The sequence below is a fragment of the Musa acuminata genome, chromosome BXJ3-2 (assembly GCF_036884655.1).
Source record: "Musa acuminata AAA Group cultivar baxijiao chromosome BXJ3-2, Cavendish_Baxijiao_AAA, whole genome shotgun sequence".
Lineage (NCBI taxonomy): Eukaryota > Viridiplantae > Streptophyta > Magnoliopsida > Zingiberales > Musaceae > Musa > Musa acuminata.
Window position 1 is genome coordinate 18,383,862 of NC_088350.1, and position 15,937 is coordinate 18,399,798.

The 15,937-nt window shown below is 34.9% G+C and overlaps 1 protein-coding gene across 1 annotated transcript; it reads left to right on the top strand.

Annotated features, from left to right (window-relative positions):
* The first annotated feature begins 3,108 nt into the window (after nt 1-3,108).
* On the top strand, nt 3,109-4,794 carry LOC108952115 (uncharacterized). Its single transcript, XM_065138960.1, has 4 exons — nt 3,109-3,489; nt 3,574-3,684; nt 4,327-4,409; nt 4,504-4,794. The coding sequence occupies exons 1-3, from the start codon at nt 3,115-3,117 to the stop codon at nt 4,384-4,386; spliced, it is 546 nt and encodes a 181-aa protein (XP_064995032.1). The 5' UTR covers nt 3,109-3,114; the 3' UTR covers nt 4,387-4,409; nt 4,504-4,794.
* Nucleotides 4,795-15,937: the final 11,143 nt, after the last annotated feature.

The following is a 15,937-nucleotide window of genomic DNA, read 5'->3' on the forward strand; positions in this document are numbered from 1 at the left end:
CTTGATGATTCAATCAAATCTATAGTATATATGGAAAATGATAGTAAAGTTGAAGCGGAAGGAAAGGAAACAATTGATATGAATACCAAATTTAGTAAAAAAATTATTGATAATGTGATATTTATTTATAGTTTAAAATAAAATCTCATAAGTGTAGATCAACTGATCAGAAAAGGATATTAAGTTATTTTTTATGATAAAAATATTTGATTTATGATAAGAAAATAGATAAATTGATAGCAATTGTGAAGATAACAAAAAATAAAGTGTTTCCTTATTATTTTCGTATTTCTCAGTATATGCCTATTGTTACTAATGAATCGATATTATAGCATAAAAGCTATATTCATATGAATTTTTATTGGTATGTGCAAACTATCTTATATGGTGGCTATGAGATGAAATACCATAGGTTGTGGTAATCGAGGAACTGTAGCTGATGAGTCACCTGCATAAGAAAAGAATAGGTCCTAAACTCCAATGATAATAAGTCTACAATTGAAAAGCTATCGGAACAAGAAAAGTCAACATTATTCGAAGAGACTAACGATGACAAGGAAGGTGCAACTAAGGAAAAGGATAAGGAGATAACTTTGGAAGAATATGTAAAGATTAAGGAAGAAAAATGAAAGGCCTTAGAGAAGAGAAATGTCAAAATTGATAAGGAGTTATAGTCTATGTAGCAATTGTCTACTAAAAAGGAAAATGACCTTATATTTGTTAAGCTTGTTCTGACAAGGATTCAACAAGAAAAATATTGATCATGATAAACGAAGAAAAAAAATCATTAAGCTTCAATGAATTCCTAAAGCTAGCTTAAAAAGTTCTTAGATATATTAATAGAACTCTTAATTATTGCATTTGAGGAGGTAAAATATTTTAAGTTATATTCTTATATTGATAGTCATTAGACAAAGTACCTTGGTTCAAGTATAGTTTTATAGATAAAAAAGTAAAAATGTATTGCTCTCTGAAGTAGAGTATGTTACGACCACAAGTACAACATGTTAAATAATTTGACTTCGAATATTAGCATATCTAAAAAAAAAATAGATGCACTAACTAAAATCTACTCTAACAATAAGTCTACTATTACAATGACGAAGAATCTATCTTCTATGAGCATTCCAAAATTTTATTCGTAAACCGATTGATAAAGAAGAAATTCAAATGGACTATTATAACATTGAAGATTAACTTATCAATATTTTGACAAAAGTTTTGATGAAAGAAAAATTTTATTTTTAAAATTTTAAAAGACAACTTTAAGTTACAACTATTTTTTGAATTAGGGAAGTGTGATAAAATTAATTCAAATAGTTAAGATTAAATAAAATAAAAAATAATAATTTAGATTAAAATAAATAGATGAGGGTGAAAAATTTTATTAAGATATAATATTTTTTTATTATTTAAAAAGTTTGTACTTTATCTTTTGACTAATGTAAATTAGTACTCGTCCTTCGATAACAACTATTATGGATAAGTTTTATGAATCCTTTTTATTTTTTTTTCTTATTACTGAGATTTGTATAAAACAATAATTTTTAGTATTTTTTTTAGAATTATTTTACCTCGGATACTAATACTAATCGGCTCATATGTTATTGTCATTTTAAATTATTCTTTCTTAATTTATTCTTTATCAAATTTATATTTATTCTTTTAAATAAAAAAAATCCTATGCATTCATCGTATCATCTTTATAGTGAGTGTTCCTTCCATAGCATCTATAAAGTTCTTAAAGCCCTTCCCAACACCCACACCAAAAGCTCGTTAAGCCGTGGGTGCCATCGGTGGTGGATGAACACCATGGTTGCTGTGACGAAAACAAAGCAACTCTGCAAGGAACTTCTTCTTCGTTTCCTCTTTACTTGCTCCGATGCAGAGAGCTAAGTTTTGATATTATTCTTTCACTGCTGTTAACATGTTCTAATGTCCTTGTTGCAGCTACACGATTGAGAAGATCAACAATACTTTTTTGGATTAGTTCCCTGATATGGACTCTCTGTTGATGATTCAGGATAGAATTTCTTATGGAACAATCAGTTCTTCTTCGTTGACAAAGATGCGAGTTGATGATGCGACTAAGGAAGCTACATCCTTCTTATCTTAGGTTTCTATCTCGTAAATCTAAGAAAGATAAAAGAGAAAATATGTAAAAAGATATACAATAGGATTTATAAGTAACACTCCTTGTGATAGGGTGTATTTTGACATTGCCCACGTGGACCCAAGTAAACAGACACGATGATGCAAACGTGGAACCTCAAGTAAGATGTGATGCGTAGCACACACGTGGTGGGCAGCCGCTTGTCACCCCCTCCGTACGAATAATGTCATCATGGTACAATCGTCTCGAAAAGTTCGAGATGGTGTCGAACGGTGTCGATCTGTGCAAGTCGGTCGGCGCTTGTACAGAAGCTAAAGTCAGTTGCTCGAGGAGCCGACTACAATTAATTGATCCTATATGACCAACTCATCCTCGCAGGTATAAAAGCTAACCCTCCTTAATCATGAGGGAGGGGACTTCAAACACTGAACTCTATCTCATTTCACCAAAAGCTAACTTAAGTTTCGGAGGGATCGAGTCGAGAAATCCCCTCTCGACCTCGACCTATGTGCAGGAGTCTAGTGGTGGAAAAGTAAGCCACTCGCCAAGAGAGAAGATCATGCTCAAGAGACAAAGCTCGAACCCGACCCGACCCGACGCTCGCCCTCACTACCCGAGCATCCATGTGGGCAACATTATGCATCCGAGACTGGACCAAGCCGTGCTAACACTTCGATCACGACGTAAAGGTTCACATACACCTTGTATTAAGGGCATTAGAGCGGACCTACTATTACGAATAACTCGAAATAAGATTGCAGAAGTATGTAATTTTATTATCAAGGATAATAGTTTTAAAAGTTAGGGTAGTTTTATTATTAATTTTAGTTAAAATATTTTATTATAGTGTCTGTCATTTCATTAAATTAATAAGAATGTTATCATAAGACCAAATCAAAAGGTCTGTTTGTTGTCGGTCATTAGGTCGAGCCGTTACTAAGTAAGCTTGTCAAGAAAGTCTCGTTCGTTATAACGACGTGCCTCCCATTCTTGCATTAAGAATGACTCCCTCCCTCTCCTCTGTCACCCTCTCCTTCCCCATCTCTTCCTTTCTTCTTAGACCTCAAGATCTTCCTCAGCTGCAGGCCTTATCGGTCTCCGAAGGTACTCCTACCCCCACAACAGCACTGGCTGCCCCTTCAGAAAAACACAACGCTCTCAACGCCGCCGACCAGCCCGGGCATCTGCAACGTCACCCAAGGCACAACGAAGATATCGGCGAGAGCTCGTCGCCTGGTGATCCATATGCGGCCGGGCCATCAGCCTTGGAAAGGGAGCTACACGCCTGCCAGGAGGAAGTCCGCAGCATGAACGTGCAGATTCACAGGATGCGCTACCGCATCTCGATGAGGAAGGTCGCCGAGGAATGGTACCCGGTTCGTTCGTCTTGCTCCTGCCATGTCCCTGTTCCTTCTCCCCCTTTCCAGCTCCTTTTCTCCGTTGATGATGTCTTGCTGTAGACGGAAAGGCGCAGCAACGAAGACCAGTTGTGGTTGTGCAAGAAGAGGACGGCGGAACTGGCAAAGCAGCACAAGAGGCTGCTTGCCGAAACCAAAGCTTCACAATCACAGGTATGAGATGCATCTTCCCACATGTTGTGGATCTTGAGGGCGAGGAACTATTCTGTCTGTCTTTCTTCTGCATTCTCATCTTTCTCTTTGCTTTGCGGGCATCCTTGTAGTATTTGGCAAGATAAGCTGAGTGCCAAGCTTCGACTTCTAAGAGATCGTTTGGTGATGAGGGCAGTCATCTTAGCGTTGCACAATGATGCTCTCTTGTGGAGAGAGAGAGAGAGAGAGAGAATAGATGGGTAACAATCTAATAGAGGAGGGTATTCTGACAAAGTACCACACAAGACAAATGTTCTTTATAGTAAGGGATACATCAATTTTTGAGGGCAAATATCTGCAGAATGCACTTCTTTTGGTTTTCCTTGGAAGAATCTGCAAACATATTTTCATTTCAGTGCAGTATAATTTCTGATATGAGTAATATTAGACTACTGTCTGGTTGAATATGAACTCAATATGATCATGGACAATATAAGTGTGTTTATGCTTTCCTTGTTGATGTTAGAAGAGCTAAATATAGATACTAGTAGTAAATCTTGAATGTCCGCAACAGTAGTGCTTTTGTTCTTCTGTTTTGCTTCATGTGTTTTCTTTTGGTTTCTCAAAATCTGTTCACCAACTGAGATATCTTTGGTCGATTAGATTGCAAAACTGAAATCTAAGATCGAATCGCTGAAGAAGGCAAGACCAGCCGAGCCCTAAGCCATCAGAAAGCTGACACAGAGGTATCAAATTAGCTGCTTTTGTTAAACTCACAAGCATTATATATACTTAATCTTTATGATTGGCAGTGACTGATCAACATTAATTCATTGTCAGATCGTCCGTTGGCAACTTCCAGAGCAATCTGAACTTTTATATTGGATTGGCAATCATCAAAACCTTTCTTTCTTTGCCTATTTCTAGTTTACATATACTAGTTTTGCATGACATAAGTAGCGTTTCCAACAGAAGCAGCTGATTCAGATGGTAATGGCATTGTTAGTAGGGCAGAGTGAGAAGAAAGCCACAGAGTGTCAGTGCAATGTTAAACTGATGCTTTTATCTTAGAGAGGACATGTTATTGCTACGTATTGTAAAAAGTACTTGGGAACTGAGATTTGACTTTGACTAAATGAGACATTTGTTTGCTTCTCCAACTGTGATTTGTATGTGGAAACATGTTTTCAACAGCTTTTTTCGTCATCAAGTTTGGTAGAGAAATCTGAATCAGATTTCACGTGTATATTTCTACGTACAAACATGCATCTAATCTATCTCGACGAGAAGCTAAACGTTTTTAGTTACCTCCTATTATCAGACAAAACAATTAACTTACCTTCAATTTTTCTATCATTATCGTTGCAATTGAAACCTTTAGCCATGATCTATGATTTTAAAATTTTTAACACTCCATGTCACGTGTGGATGACAGACTGATTTGAATGCCATACTCTTTTTTTTTTTTTTTTTTTTGCCTCCTTGATAGGTGCTTACACACTAATATTGATAAGGTATATTTTGGATCCAAGACATATCACAACTGATGTCACGCCACGTTATAGTCGAGTTAACAAGGAGAGCACCCCCACGTACCAAGACAGAATCCGTACCAAGGCGCTCGGACCAAGAAATATTGATCAATACCCTATCGCGAGGGTCTGATCGACCTCGGCATCCAACTCAGTCGACGAAAGACTCCCGACATCGACCCGTGGACCGGGCCGTGCTGACTCATCAGCCATGACACATTTGTTCACCAACAAATATCATGTTAGATTTTTTTATGAATGCCACTGTATTTAAAAATGAACAAATTTCTCATAAGAAACTCCATTTTTCTTTTTCCTTTTTCTTACCTTCGTGCGTGCAATAGATCCTAATAGTAGCTATCAATATATATTGGCCTTTTTGAAACAGAGTACTTTTACTATGCTTCCATGGATCTTGTGATGCAGATTCCTCTCCTAACAATAGTTAACAAAACGAATGAAGAACCTGTCCATCTCCATGCGTCAGATTCACCACGTCGTGCTTATGCACTTATATAGCTATGCCGAACTTCGAATTTGGTTTGATTTAATTTCTGATTAAAATGTTTAAGTTAAATTCGATAATGGTATATTTCTGATTAAAATCTCTTATCTACTATTACTACGAGACTAATGGAAGTATTATAATTTCTCTCACTTAGTTTGACATTCTATCAAGGACATAGCCCAAATCAAACTCATGACTCCATGTTACGACGAGTTTTTGCCTTTTATTATCTGGGCCCTTTCATTATGTCAAAAAAACTCGATCCATTCTAATACCGGATGTCACAACTTTAGTGTGATGAACTAATTAGTCTATCAATATTAAAATTTTTTATAATGACTTCTTCCAACTCATAATAGTGAGCAGGTATTTAACTCATACGACAATTGGTTTAATCATAAGGTTATGATTAATATTGTTACGCTCTATATTATAATTTCGTGCGCTGTTTCATTAACACGTTGGACTAATAAGACATCTAATTAATATTGAGTCAGCGATGATATGATATTTAATATTGTTTCAGCCAAACTGAAACTAGCACTATTTAGATTCGAATTTTAGGATCGTTAATCGATCTATGACACACAACATCACAGTCCTATTCTAATTGTTAGACAACATATATGCCGTGGCTGTTGAGTCAGCATAGCTAGGTCCACGGGCCGATGTCGGGAGCATTCTACAGGGTGATTCGGATGATGAGGTACCCGAGCTCTCGGGAAGGAGCTGGTGGGCGTTTGTCGGGATCGGGGCTAATTGGCGACTCCTTGGTGCCGGGTGGATCGCGCTCCCGTGCCGAGTCCCTCACCGTCGATGAGTGGCCGCCCTCTTGCAAAAATGGCCTCCGCCGGGTGATACCCGACCGTGGCTATAACATCCCATTAGTCTCACATTGAAAGTGGGCAATGAGTATGATTGACTTATATGAGCCTGATAAGTGTACTACGTTAACTCCTGCTTAAGCATTTGGGTCCATGGTTGAAGGACCAAAATGGAGTTATTGACCAGTTGTCTCATCAGACTCGAGTCATGATATTTGGTATTAGGAAAGGGCTATCCATGGATGGAGTCGAGAACTCATCATGGCATGGAGCCACCACTATGTTAAAACCTCACATGCACTATGCTAGGTTTCGATCTGAGTTATGTTGGGTCTTGACGAGGACGTCAAGCTAATTGAGTTGGGGATATTGTAACATCCCATTAGTCCCATATCGGAAGTGGGCAATGTGTATGATTGGATTATATGGGCCTGATGAGTGCACTATATTAACTCTCGCTTAAGTATTTTGGTCCGTGGTTAAAGGACCAAAATAAAGTTATTGGCTAGTTGGCTCATTAGACTCGGGTAGTGACAGTGGCCCCTCCGATGAGCAAGTTACTAATGAGAGGGATTGCTTTTTTCCTTTTTTTTCTTGTCTCTTCCTGGCCGGAGGCCAGCCAGGCATTTTATACTGTGGCACGAGGGTTGATGGTGCGTCGATTCGACGTCGCTACTACTGACCCCCGAGAGATGAGACGACCCTTCTGACTGGCCGCCATTCTGGGATGCATAGAGCGGCGTCAGAAGGCATCGCCTCGAGCTCTCGGGATGAGACGTGTGACATATCTTCTTGGTACGAGCTCCCGAGACGGGACGGGTGGTGTAGGGCTCCGATTAGGCATGCGGTGTAGGGCTCCGATTTGACATGCGGTGTCAACGGTGACATGTCCAGGCCGCCAAAATATACCATATCACTAATCTTAATTTAAACACATTAACATCAACTCACACCTTCCTTAAGATTTTAATAATCTCGAAACCAAGCAACCAAAATCCATCTTTATCATAACTGGTTCGTTTACCATTTAATGAAATCGTATGAAAAATAAATTTGAAATAACAACATTGAAGGCAGAACAAATAAACATAGTCAGTTGTTAAGAAGACTTACATACCAGAAAATATAGCTTTAATAGATTCTTGTGTTTTGATAGTGATATGTTGGTGAATTGAGGAGCACCAATAGATAAGAACTGGGAAGGACTTCCGCTTCCTACTGAAGCACTGCTTTTAGATACATTTTTGGAGAAGATGATGATTTATTTCACATATATAGATACAGTAACAACAACAAGTTATAAAATTTTGATTATTTGTAGACAGTTACATGGATCCCTACCGTCATTTAACTCGGGAGAGCATTAAAAAAATTTTCTTTTTTAATCTGTTGTCAATTAGCTATAGTGCATATTTATATCTTCTTAAATGATTTATTTATTTATTTTTTGTCAAAACTATACCTTATTATTAATCAATGAGGAGATCTGGTTTTCTACCTTTCTGATGACTTCACAAATAAATGCTACCATCTACCAAAATGCCTTCTATGAAGCTTTTATGCCACATTAATATCTGGATTCTAAGTCGGATGATCTTGGCGTTGCGTCTTCTCTCTTGGCCATAAACAATCTATGTTGGAAATAAGGAGAGCCAAACACATGAAACCCATCAAACCTATCACCGACCATGTTTGAGTTGGACCGTGAGCGGAACCCGTGGCGAAGGCCATTGCTACGACGAAGCTGTTGATGACCATGAAGTTCCTCGGAGATGACATCGTGTCACAAATTTGATTCTTTGTAACTCATGGTCCTGTGAAAAGGTTTCAGGATCATTTTTTATTTCAATATTATAATCAAATTCTTGTAGATATACAACATAATCACTAGGAATTGCTCATCTTTTATTTTTAGTAAATCTTCTTAATGTTATACCAATGTTTCTCTGAGAAATTTGTGATTCATCTAGTTGTTCGGGAGCTTGTTGTAATTCCTGAACTGCTTGATCTATGCACTAGTTTGTACTTAAGGAGTCCTATGAACTATAACTAATCTATCATTTGATGTGGAAGGTTGAGATTCTATATGATCATATGCAGAAACTATGTTCCTGAACTGATTGCTCCCATTGATCATGTCATTCTCAAGAAATTTATTGTTTATTGATTCCATAATCCTAGTCGTGTGAGATGGATAATAGAACCTATAACCTTTGGACATTTCGACATATGTAATGAACTACCCACTAATAGTCCTCGAGTCTAGTTTTTTCTCTTGTGGATTATATATCCTGACCTCATACGGACATCCCAAAATGTGCATATGTTGTAAACTCGATTTTTAACTTTTTCATAATTCAAATGGTGTCTTTAGGACAGCCTTGGTTAGAACTCGGTTTAACATATACACGACCGTCTTTAGTGCTTCCGTCCACAAGGACTTAGGAAAATTGGAATTGTTAAGTATACTCTGCACCATATGTAATAATGTTTGGTTTCTTCTTTCTGTAACACCATTCTGGTCTAGAGAACTAGGCATAATGTATTGCGCAACAATCCCATGTTTTTGAAAAAACTTAGCAAAAGGACTAGTGCTTGTTCATTTTCAGTATATCTACTGTAATATTCTCTATCTCTATCTGATCTCATAATTTTAATTTGCTTACCACATTAGTTCTTAATTTTAGCCTTAAAGATTTTGAAGGTATCAAATGCTTTACTTTTGTTATGAAGCAAATAGATATAAATATATCGTGAGTAATCATCTATAAAGGAGATGAAGAATTTCTGACCATATGTGTCTATGTCTGGACAACATATATCAATATGAATAATCTTTAATATGTCTGAACTCCTATTAGCACTCTTTTTGGACTTGTTGGTTTGGTTTCCCTTAATACAATCCACACAAGTCTTAAAATTAGTAAAATCAAGAGTACTAAGTACTCCATCATTATGAAGATATGTCCTAATCTCCGATGTCATAACATAGATGAGTCTTTATTAATATTATACTTTTTAGTACTAGCGTGAACATACATTGAACTTTGAGTGTCATCATTTTGTAAGAAAATATGATAAAGACCATCAAATAAAATACATTTCCCAAAACAATCAGATTTATATAATAAACAAAATGTTGCATCCTGAAAATTAAAGAAATATCTAACTAATATGAGTCTGGAAACAAAAATTAAGTTTTATGAGAAATTTGGTACATAAAAGGTCATTTCCAATGTTAAAACAAAACTATTACTTAAAGTTAAAATATTAAAATGCATGTTCCAATTACCTCCACATGTGAGCCCATCTTATTATCTGATAAGATACTTTGCTCACTTCCCACTAGCTTCCTTAGGTTTTGCATACCCTGCAAAGAGTTTGCAATATAGATTGTTGATATAGAGTCAATCTATCGGGTGTTAATATTAACATTAACCATATTAGATTCATAACATACAAACAAGGTTGGTTTACCTTTCTTTTCAAGCCATTATTGGAATTTCATGCATTCCTTCTTCAAGTGTCCCTTCTTTTTACAAAGAAATACTTTACTTCTTTCTTGATATCAGCTTGGGGTGGTATTTTACCTTTTCCCTGCTGATGAGCTTTTTAATTGGCTTGATTTTTGTCAGTTTTATTCTTCCTATGAGTGGTTACCACCAATGCACTCTCACCAAGTTCTATCACTAGCCTCTCTTCTTCTTGAACACACATGGTTATTAATTCATTGATTGACCATTTGTCCTTATGTGTGTTGTATGAAATCTTAAATAGCCCGTATTTATGTGGAAGGGTGTTCAGAATATAGTGCACCAAGAAGGATTCTGACATATTAACCTTGAGTTTCTTAAGTTGAGCCATAATATCTCACATTTGTATTATATGCTCACGCACACCCTTTATGTTGACGAGTTTGAGGGATGAAAATTTGATTATTAGGGTACTTTCTAGTGCCTTTTCCGAAGTGACGAATTGCTCATCGATAGCTTGTAGCAAGTCTCAGACCTTCTCATGCTGGTCAACAGAACCACATATGTTAGCAGTTATCTTAATCTTGATAAACATCACATTGAGCCGATTGGATTGCTCCCATCGTTCATATAACGTGATATTAGTTGAAGTGCTAGTATTAGTGACTATAGGTGGTTTGTCTTTCCTAATAGTATAATCAATATCCATTCACTATAAATGGAGGAGGATCCTCTCTTTTCACATCTTATAGTTATCACCCCTAAGTTTCGAATGCCATATCAAATATAAGAGAAATTAATAGTTTGAGAAATTACATAAAATTAAACATGTTTATGTCAAAATTTGAGGCTTAATAGTTTAAATTACATGTTTTACCAATGTGAAACATGTCAAAAGATGAATCTCATGATATAAAATTAAAAATATTAAAATATTAAAATTTAAAATTTAAAATAAAACTATTAATTAAATTTAAAATATTAAATTGCATATTCCAATTGCCTCTATATGTGAGCTCATCTTATTATCTGATAAGATGCTTTGCTCACTTCCCACTAACTTTCTTACGTTTTGTATACCTTGTAAAGAGTTTATAATATAGATTATTGATCTAGAGTCAATCTACCTAGTGTTAATATTAATATTAACCATATTAGATTCATAACATACAAACAAGGTTGGTTTACCTTTCTTTTCAAGCCATTGTTGGAATTTCGTGCATTCCTTCTTCAAGTGTCCCTTCATTTTACAAAAGAAACACTTTGCTTCTTTCTTAATATCAGGTTGAGGTGATATTTTACCTTTTCTCTGTTGATGAGCTTTCTGATTGGCTTGATTTTTGTCAGTTTTATTCTTCCCGAGAGTGGTTACTACCAATGCACTCTCACCTAGTTCTATCACTAGCCTCTCTTCTTCTTGAACACACATGATCATTAATTCATTGATTGACCATTTGTCCTTATGTGTGTTGTATGAAATCTTAAATGACCCGTATTAATGTGGAAGGGTGTTCAGAATATAGTGCACCGAGAAGGATTCTGACATATTAACCTTGAGTTTCTTAAGTTGAGCTACAATATCTAGTATTTGTATTATATGCTCACACACACCCTTTATGTTGATAAGTCTGAGGGATGAGAATTTTATTATTAGGGTACTTTCTAGTGTCTTTTCCGAAGTGACGAATTGCTCATCGATAACTTGTAGCAAGTCTCGGACCTTCTCATGCTGGTCAACAGAACCACGTATGCTAGCAGTTATTTTAATCTTGATAAACATCACGCTGAGTTGATTGGATTACTCCTATCGCTCATATAACGCGATCTCAATTGGAATGCTTGTATTAGTGACTGTAGGTGGTTCATCTTTCCTAATAGTATAATTAATATCTATCCACCATAAATGGAGGAGAATCCTCTCTTTTCATATCTTATAGTTATCACCTTTGAGTTTGAGAATGTCATATCAAATATAAGAGAAATTAATAATTTGAGAAACTACATAAAATCAAACATGTTTATATCAAAATTTGAGGTTTAATAGTTTAAATTGCATGTTTTACTAATGTGAAACATGTCAAAAGATGAATCTTATGAAATAAAAATTAAAAATATTAAAATTTAAAATTTAAAATTTAAAACAAAACTATTACTTAAAGTTAAAATGTTAAAATGCATGTTCCAATTACCTCCACATGTGAGCCCATCTTATTATCTGATAAGATACTTTGCTCACTTCCCACTAGCTTCTTTAGGTTTTGCATACCCTGCAAAGAGTTTGCAATATAGATTGTTAATATAGAGTCAATCTACCGGGTGTTAATATTAACATTAACCATATTAGATTCATAACATTCAAACAAGGTTGGTTTACATTTCTTTTCAAGCCATTATTGGAATTTTGTGCATTCCTTTTTCAAGTGTCCCTTCATTTTACAAAGGAAACACTTTGCTTCTTTCTTAATATCAGGTTGGGGTGATATTTTATCTTTTCCCTATTGATGAGCTTTCTGATTGGCTTTATTTTTGTCAGTTACCACCAATGCACTCTCACTCAATTCTATCACTAGCCTCTCTTCTTCTTGAACACACATGATCATTAATTCATTGATTGACCATTTGTCCTTATTGTGTTGTATGAAATCTTAAATGACCCGTATTGATGTGGAAGGGTGTTCAGAATATAGTGCACTAAGAAGGATTCTGACATATTAACCTTGAGTTTCTTAAGTTGAGTTATAATATCTAGTATTTGCATTATATGATCACACACACCCTTTATGTTGATGAGTCCGAGGGATGAGAATTTTATTATTAGGATACTTTCTAGTGCCTTTTCCGAAGTGACGAATTGCTCATCGATAACTTGTAGCAAGTCTCGGACCTTCTTATGCTGGTCAATAGAACCACATATGCTTGCAGTTATTTTAATCTTGATAAACATCACGCTGAGTTGATTGGATTGCTCCTATTGCTCATATAACGCGATCTCAGTTGGAGTGCTTGTATTAGTGACTGTAGGTGGTTCATCTTTCCTAATAGTATAATTAATATCCATCCACCATAAATGGAGGAGAATCCTCTCTTTTCATATCTTATAGTTATCACCTTTGAGTTTGAGAATGTCATATCAAATATAAGAGATTAATAATTTGAGAAACTACATAAAATCAAACATATTTATATCAAAATTTGAGGTTTAATAGTTTAAATTACATATTTTAGGAATGTGAAGCATGCCGATGAATCTCTTGATATAAAAATTGACCGTGGGCTAAAATTTTAATTTAAATAGATTCAAATAGTCTTTATGATAAAACTATTAAATTATATTTCAATTCATAATCCGTATGGGTAAATTATGAAAATAATATAATATTTTATCATGATTGATTATATGAATATAATAAAAGATCCTATGAGATAATAATTATTATATTAAATATAATCAGTCATAATATTATGTCTAATTACTTATGTGATCCTTATTTTAATTTTATATATAATTTTAATTAATTAAGGATGCCGTGACTAATTCCTAATTAATTAAGATTATATGAGTCACTAGACATTTTGAACATATAAAATTGACTCATAAGCATGAATTAATATAACCAAATATTTATACATAATATGAGTATTTTACTAACTAAAAATATTATATCCTCATGATTTTCAACATGAAATATATCAAGAAGTTTCAAAAAGAAACTAAAATCAAGCCATATTCATGGTATTAAAAATCAAAGCTCTTTCATTTCAAAGTAGAGGTAAATGGCTCTAAGATAAACTTTTAGAAATTTTAATACCAAAATATATTTCTAAACCATTATAATAGAAACATAAGAAAACTAATGTGGAAACGAATATTACGTACCTCCAACCATTGTTGTTAAGAATTTCAGCAACGATTTTTCTTTTTATTTTGGCACTTCTTGGCTCAGAACTCTTACTTTAGACAACGTAGGAAATTCTTAAAACTTGAGAGAGATATTAAGCTAGGGACCAAAACTCTTGTTTATATAGACGTTCTCCTATCAAGAACATTTATTATTACCAACTTCGTAACGTTCAAGAATTAATTCAAATTTATAACGTTTGGACCATAATGAAGAATTTTAATGATATTAAATAAAATATTTAATAATAATGGTTACATTTAGAATGAAAATCAAAATATTTAAACTATAATAAATGAAGAAATCGATGATAATGAATAATGAACTTAATGAGAACGGTGAAAGCATGAGCCATGAGTTTTGTGTTATGATGTTTTGGGAAAAAAATATTATAGTGAAATAATTCTTTTCCTTCTTTGTATATTAAAATGAGTTTCTTATTAAAATGCTAATTGTTACTAAAAGTAAGTATATCATAAAGTGAGATACCAAATTTTTACGTAGAAAACCGAATGTGAAAAAAACCACGGGACCGTAGTTCACTTCAAACTTTCACTATCACCAATAATGATAATAGGTTTATAATAAATCTTCTCTAGAATAACTAAATAATTATAATAATATCAAGAACACAGATCTTGGCTCAACAATAACATATCATCATCACCATAGATATATTTCATGAAAAGAAAATTTTAGATCTCACCAAGTGGGTATAGTAGAAAAATATCTCAGAGAGGATAAACTATAGATTGATACTATTAGAATTATAGAGCTTGTTGTAAGGATTTTTCATATAAAATTTAGGTCAAAATTGATGAAGTTTAGCCATTTGAAGTCTAGCAAAAACTTAAAAACCTAACTTTTTCTCTCCTCTTCTCCTCTATTCTTTTTCTACGTTGCCATAGTTTCCACCATTCGCACGCACCCCCCTCGCGCATATCTCCACTCCCCCCCCCCCTTTTTTTTTTTATTTTTTTTAATAAATTAGATTTGGGCTCAATGCCTAAATCAACTAGTCCAAGCCCACTTATGGGTTGGACCCAATAATTCTCCCCCTTAAGCTTATATGGTGGGCTGTACTAAGCCCACTCTTCATATACATGCTTCAAGTTTCTCCTTAGGTAAAGACTTTATCAACATGTCTGATTAATTCTTATTAGTATGTATATTTTTTAAGTGTAATTCTTTTATCTCAAATACATCACAAATTCAGTGATATCTTACATCAATGTGCTTGGATCTAGAATGATATGTTGAATTCTTAGAGAGGTGAATGACACTCTGACTGACATAGTAAATAGCATATTCTGTTAGGACCAAAATTGACACTAAGAGGGGGGGGGGGGTGAATTAGTGCTATCATAAAAACATCGACGATTTAGAAGAATCGTTTCGATAAAGCCCGTATCAGAAATGATATCGAAAGTGTGCTTTACTTGAAATAAGTGTAATAAGCAATTAAAACAGAAAATAATAGTAATGAAGAGCAGAAAGAGAGTGCACACCAAATTTATAGCGGTTTGATCGTTGTGACCTACGTCCACTCTCGATTTCTCTTCCGTCGAGGCCACCGGTGTACACTAACGGTCTTCCTTCAATGGGAAAAGACCAACTACTCTCTTATAACTCTTCCTTTTCATAAGTTTAGGAGACAACCTTAACAAGCCCCACATCTCTCTTAGAAATAATCACAAATCTTAAGGAGGAGGACACTTATTACTTTTTCAAGACTTTTATAATTCAAAATCTTAAGAATTTTTCTTCACTTTTTTGCACTCTTTCATGCAAGAAAGAGTGGGGTATTTATAGGCCTCAATAGCTTCAAAAATGGAGCTAAAAAGTATCTCATCCTAGATTTTCAAGGTACTAGCAGTACCACCGCCATTACTGGGTGGTACTACTGCTTGCTCCCCTGATAATTGGCGGTACTATCACCAGTCTAAGCGATATGATCGCTTGACAGAGCCTCGAAGGTTGGACTCTGGTGGTGCTACTGCCTATTAGGGCAGTACTACCGCTTGGCAACATTAATTGC